Below are 6,603 nucleotides of genomic sequence, written 5' to 3' on the forward strand. Positions count from 1 at the left end.
CTGCTACAGGGTACATGTACATGCATATTTTAGCGATGTGTAGATTCCCATAGGAAATGTACCTATATCTTCATTTGAAGATAGCAGGGGATGTGTTGTGCATTTTATTCGTTGTACCACGAGAAAAGCAACAAGTGCTCCACCATGATGCCAAGTTTTCTGTTTTTCTGCCGTCCCACTTGGATGGGCTCGGCCAGACTTCCTGCTGGCGTAATAGGTTCATTAACTTCTTTATGGGGCCATCTGTTTGGACCCATAAAGAAGATAAGAAACCTTTTACGCCAGCAGTAAGTCGGGGCAGCCAGTCCAAGTGGGACGGCTCTAAAAGAGAAAACATTACGTCACTGTAAGCTCTTTTCCAATGACCGGCCACTGTTTAGCATAAATGGTGACGCCAGTAAATGGAAAAGAGGGGCGGGGCTTAAAGCCCACTAGTGAATCTCCCCAGTCTCACTAAATCTCGCCAGCGAGACTGCGCATGTGCACAGTCTTTCACTAGGCTTCGACCTAAAAAAGCATTGGTAATTAAGATAGGTCTGGCTTGTAAATGAATATCAATCATCCATCAAATTCTGCTCTCAATTACTCATCATCCATCCACTCTGTCACTCATACTTGCCCTCATGCACCTACTCTTCCATCCATTGGCTCATTCTTTCATTCAACCACTCGCCCAACCATAATAATACATGCAAACTTACCAATCAAGGATGAGACACTTCAGTTAGCAGTCAAATTTACTGGCATTGTTGCTAGTTTGTGAGGGCTGTAGTGTGTAACTGATAGTCTGTGACCGGTAAGAGAGTGTCGTTGCTAGCGGGTGATGACTCATTTGTGAGGAGTGCGAGTGCCTCTGGGAGTGTGACTGTCAGTGAAGGATATGTGAGTTGTTTGCAATGGTGAACTGCTAGAAAGTAGTACAAGAATGCAGTCAGTGATATCTTCTACTCTGAGGGGAGTAGGTGCTATTGGTAGTGTGGTACTGCTCTCTGTAGCACAAGGCTGCTAGTATGAGGGATGTACGATTGTACTGTGTAATCTGAGAATGGTGTGAAAGTGCTTTTGGGGGTTTGTGTCTGCTAGGCTGTGAAGGGCGTGAGAATGCTGCCAGTCTTTCTATTGTTTGCTTTTCTAATACAGGTGGACTAGTCAGTGAAAGCTTGAGCCAGGCTTGATCCTGAAACCTGGTTCTGGCTCAACTGGAGGTCCTGTTGGAACCTCGAGCCCATGGTGAGCCGAGCTTCAATGTGGCTTCTGCCTCCCTCTACCCAGAATGTTTTACGGCCATAGCTGCTCCCTATGAAATTCGGGAACCAGGTTTGAGTCTCTGTATCGGCTCAACATTATACAATTTTGGGTAAATCACATTATCTCCCCATGCCTACAAGTAATGCAGGTGACCTTATGCAATTTAACTGGTAATGTAAGTGCTCCAATACCGCTTTATATATTACAACTACAGAAGAATGCACTAAGAGGTTAAAACAAAGCTATAACACAAGGAGAGACAAATACCCATTTAGTGGGCGATTGGCACAGAAAACCTGAATAAATGTCTGCTTCCCTGCTTAAATTGTGTGTACTAGTTAAGTTTCCATGACACACACACACTCAAGGAGACTCCTAAAAACCAGCAATGCTGGCCATGAAATCTGATGCCACTCAGTACACAATGCCTTATGCTCACCTGCGGCCATTCCCTTTACAAGCTATGATAATGTAATATGGTGTCTGCTCTATGTGCACGGCTAATACCCACCCTGCCAACACTCCCTCTTTTGCCCAACAAATGTTTAACTGACTCCAAGAGGTTGAGCGCACATTGTTTTTAAGCCTTCTGCACTGGCAGGGAGCAAGCATATTTAAAAATCCAGAATAAGACCATGTCAAGTGTCACATGATCGGACCCAAATGCAACTTGCCATCGCAGTACCCGATCCCTTTATGTGCATGATATCCTGTGACTGGGTCTACTTTTATAAGTCTTTAATCTCTGCCCGATCCTGGCAGAGCTTTAAAAAAAACGTTAAAACAGGAAGATTTTGCTGTGCTTGTATAAGATGCAGGGTCTATTCAGTAAAGAGTGAGAGGGGAGTTCTGGAACCGAACATGCACATTTATGAAAAAGAAAGGAGCACCACACTTTCACATAAAAAAAACAAATAGGCTGCAAACTACAAAAGATTTAAAGTACAATCCTCTTAAAACGATAGCAGCGAAATGTCATTGACACAAGGGCCATATTACAAGAGGGGATTCATCTCATTATCCTGAGGGAATTGATCATAGCTTTTACGGTGTAAAGTGCTCTTGTTCTAAATGCAAGCTTTAGGCAGAATAAAAAGTTCTCCCCTAAATCTGTACTCTGGGTAGTAAACTTGTGGGTAGAGCCAAAGCCACTCTTTCAACGGTGCTTCTTTAAGCTCTTTTTCTGTTGATCACATAAGGTCAGGCTACAGCTGCCCTATCAAGCTTGGCCTAAAAATGCATGTATATAATTGTAGACTTGGGCATCCCTTACTGCTTTTGAACACACATATACACTTTACTGGGCCAGTACTTCTGAACGCTTTTTTTGGGTTGATCAAATATAGCTGGGGCCACTGTAAGTATGTGAATGTACAGCTGCTGCGATTTTTGCATGACTGTAGCTTTTTCTCATTTGCCACATAATCCATCATCTGCTGCCTAATCTGCAGATTTCAATCCCCAAAAATTGTTTCTAGCTCAAAACGTTAGAAAAGTTACTAAAAATTCAGCAACACGTGTTGCCGTACAGTGGAAGACCCTGTGCAAAGTTGGGCTGTCCCCTTGCTTTTGCTTAGTTCTATAACTGGGTGTTAAACTGTAACTAACGAGGTGCAACTAATGCCCAGACAGTGTTAACAAGTTATAAAATTGCAAAATAATGAAGTAATACTATCAAACAATGTGCCTTTTCTTGCCACATAATTCACTCATCCCTGCCTCATAATTTGTTGCTCAACTGCTGCATATTTCCAGTGGCCCTGCATATAGTCATGCGACTGATAGACTGTCAGACCAGCACTAAAAAGGATAGGCCTTGGCACTTAAAAAACACAAACACACACACAAATTAAGCACGGCCCGATCGCGTAACCCTCAAAGGTCTGGAAAAAACTGCTACTGAACATAATACTATTGTTTTCTAGAGACAGTGCAAACTTAGTATACCTAAGGTCATGTAGAAACTTTAGAGTATGGGGTCAGTCGACATGTCAATGCGCTCAGTATGAACACTATCAGATTATTAAAAAATTTCAAAAATATAATAAATTCATAAGGGACCTATAAAATACCGTTAACAATCTGGGATACCCTGAAGTTTCTCAGTCGTTAACTACGGTCTAGATAGGGTACGTCTGTGTATCCGAAAACTTCTAAAACAGTCGCTTGGCATTTAAAAATGAGTCTTTAGAGAGGTGAACCATTCTAGGTGCTTCGTAGTCTATTGGGGTTCCCTGGCGCCTAGAAGACTTTTTGCGTGTCATCTGGGGCTGCAGATACCTCAGCATTCAATCCTGTTACCTGGCAAGCAGCTCCAAAAACACCACGTTACTGCAACACCCGACGAACACCAGTATCACCGCTACAGCAGGCTTCATGTTGCCACTCTGAGCTCGTTCAATTCAGGCTCACCGACCGGCGTTCCAACATTCACTGCATGACAGCCACGTCTGTGTGCGATTGGAATGCCGGGAAATGTAGTTTATTCTCAATCTCCCACCAAGTCACTAGGGCAGCCCGTGATACAGCAAAAACTACTAGTTGCGACACACCATAAAAGGGAATTGTCGATATCTTTACGATCGTCTGAAACGAAAGACATAGCTCTCCCAGGTTTAAAACGAATTATTGGAGGCAAAACACTTTTAACGAAAAGTTAAAAACGGCCAAAAATTATTACTCAATACGTCTGAGTAGGATATTTAACTTTCACAATGTATAAAAAAATTAACAAGACGCCAGCTATAGCATTTTAAAAAATGTTCTCAAGTAATACATTATTTGAAGAAGCATCCATGCTTTCGCATTTTATGTTTGTTCGCACCGTCAATCACTCTAAAGAGCACTCCACTTCAAAATGGGCAGCTTTTCCTAGCATTGCCGCAAATACGTGCGTCTTATTGCAGACCTTCTTTACTTTCAATTTCGGTTTGTCCCGCCTGTAGGGGAGTGGCTTGATGCCTTTAGAGGAAGGATCCTAATCAACGGTGGAAGTGGACCCTGAAGCAACACGCTGGGGAGTGCTCGCTTTCTCTCCGCGAGCGGGAAGCAATGATTTAAGTTAAGGATTGTTGTCACCGTGGCTGTACAGTAGCACTGAGAGGCCACTCGCATAACAGGATTGCAGATCATTGCGTCTGGTCGTAAAGTGAAGGAAGGCCGGTGCTGCACTTGGAATTAAAATAGCACTGATACCCAGGGTTTTAAGTGGGATGAAAAAACTGGGGGGGGGATCTTAAATGGACGTGGCCGATGCAATTAAGGGCGTGGCTTTAAAACACCTACCCTAAAAATCTGTTTCGCATAGTGTGCTGTTTCTGTGTTTGCATCCAGATATGTGATACAAGTAACATCATACCTACAACAAGTAAGGACTATTGGCTTTGTCAATGGTTATTAGTTGCATAAGATAAATAAGATGCAACTATGGCTTGTTACATATAATATTGAAAAAGCTTCCCATTAATGCCCTGGTGACGCTACGACAATGTTGCTGCTCTTGCGTTTCAGAAAGAGAATGGAAATCCAGAGAGAAAATGACTCTCTTTAATGGATTTCTCTTCCCTCACAATGCTCACCTGGCATGACATCATGCCGTAACTTATCTACTAGTGAGAAGTGAGCAGCGCACATCGATGTGCTTGCTGTCTCAAAATGGGTCTCTATCGTGCTGTTTTGCGCCCTGGCACGTTCTTCCGGACTGCAGTAACAGCAAACTGCTGTCACTGCAGTCCGGAAAAAAAACGGACCGCCTGTGCCAGGGTTCAAAACAGAGCCCGATAGAGACCAGTTTTGAGGCCCCCTTTAAAAAACTGCCCATGCTCAGACACCTTGAGAACCGTCCCACTTAAAGCCCTGCTGATTCCACTGCTACTAGATGAGTAACTCATGCATTTGACGTGTCTGGGCATGGACAGGCAGGTCGACCCCAGAGGCTGCTTACAGTTATGGGACACAAGGACAGATTAAGTACTGCAGACGGAGGGATCTCCAGCGGCCGGTCCATCCTTTATTTAAGCCCTCGGGATGAATAGCTGGTAACATAGTATAAGAAGAGGCTGGATGGTACTCTTCATCCCTTCCAATTATTATTAACTGAAAACAAAACATTGGTTACTTCACACCAGAGGCACAACTAGAGCCATGTGGGGGTGGGGGGGAGGGGGGGGGGGGGGGCAGGGCGGGATTCTTCCAGCAATATGCAGAGTGGAGATTCAGGGGCTCTAAGAAAGGGTGACAACACAACAAAGCCTCGTTAGCAAGTAAATGGTCTTTTAACCCTCTTGGTGCTCATGACAGCTCCACGCCTTCATGAGTCATGGTAGGCGTGTGCTCATGATGGCGTGGAGCCATCATGCCGCTCCTCCCACGCGGCACTAATTCCCCGCCTGTGCGGGCGAATTAATGAGCGGGCGGGGTCATGACGGCACCACGCCGTCATGAGCACACACCACCCGTGACTCATGACGGCATGGAGCCGTCATGATCCCCGAAGCGCCACGCCCACCCCTCCCCCCCGCCCCCCCCCCCCAGCCTCCTGCACCACAGCGGAATTCGGGCACAGGTAAGGGGTTAAAGACCTGTGAAGTACTCGGGTGCGGCTGTGTTTGCCCCCGGGAAGCTGTCTCAGCTCGGGCTGACAAATACCACAGGGGGTGGCTGAAGCTCTTTGTGCCCAATTGGCATTGCGCGCCTGCTCCACACACACATAGTCTCTGAGCAGGATTAGGGCGAAGGCCATACCTTTGGCTTCGACTTTTCTCTGGCCTACCAGCTGGTGAGGTGACTGAATTGACTGGCCCGGCACAAACATCCGAGCGGTGAGGACCAATTACAGGCGCAAGCCTGCTATCCTCAGGTGTGGCTCTCGGCTCAGCACAGCAGTCATGAATGCCCTCCCGAGGGGGGGCAAGGTGCAAAAGCCTCAAATGACGACGTCTCATTTAGCCCTTCCTGGTCATCACCTTGTTTCCCAGCCGGGGACATTACACGCTTGAACAAGGAAACATTTTGAGCTGCGGCCATGTGGCTCCACTGAACATTCAGGACGGGAAGGACTGTATCTACACGGACGCGCTGCACCTAAGAGGGCAGTTCCTCCCCCTGAACCTATGGAGACCAAAAAAGAGAGAACACATTACACATCCCTATACACATCTACCTTTGTTTGTAACCTCATCCCTATCTAAGTTATTAATAAATCAACCTATCCCAGATAGGAGGTGATTTGAGATCTTTATTCTGATGCAGATCTCACTCAATCTCTTCGATCAGAGAGATCACCTCCTGGTGGAGGATACGACCTAATGATGATGCTATCAGTTACTAGTACGTCAGTGGCAAAAATATACCTCT

At 45.6% G+C, this 6,603-nt stretch overlaps 1 protein-coding gene across 2 annotated transcripts in view; it reads right to left on the reverse strand.

The window, feature by feature from the left end:
* The window catches only part of SLC35B4 (solute carrier family 35 member B4), a 188,665-nt gene extending 184,942 nt beyond the window's left edge, over window positions 1-3,723 (reverse strand). For both annotated transcript variants that reach the window (XR_013607529.1, XM_078677493.1), the window contains exon 1: window positions 3,550-3,723. Coding sequence is in view for 1 of the 2 variants with exons in the window: in XM_078677493.1 (XP_078533619.1) it covers window positions 3,550-3,626 (77 nt within the window). In the remaining variant the exon portion in view is untranslated. The remainder of the gene's footprint in view (window positions 1-3,549) is intronic.
* Window positions 3,724-6,603: the final 2,880 nt, after the last annotated feature.

The sequence above is a fragment of the Lissotriton helveticus genome, chromosome 1_1 (genome assembly GCF_964261635.1).
Source record: "Lissotriton helveticus chromosome 1_1, aLisHel1.1, whole genome shotgun sequence".
In the NCBI taxonomy this organism is placed as follows: Eukaryota; Metazoa; Chordata; class Amphibia; order Caudata; family Salamandridae; genus Lissotriton; species Lissotriton helveticus.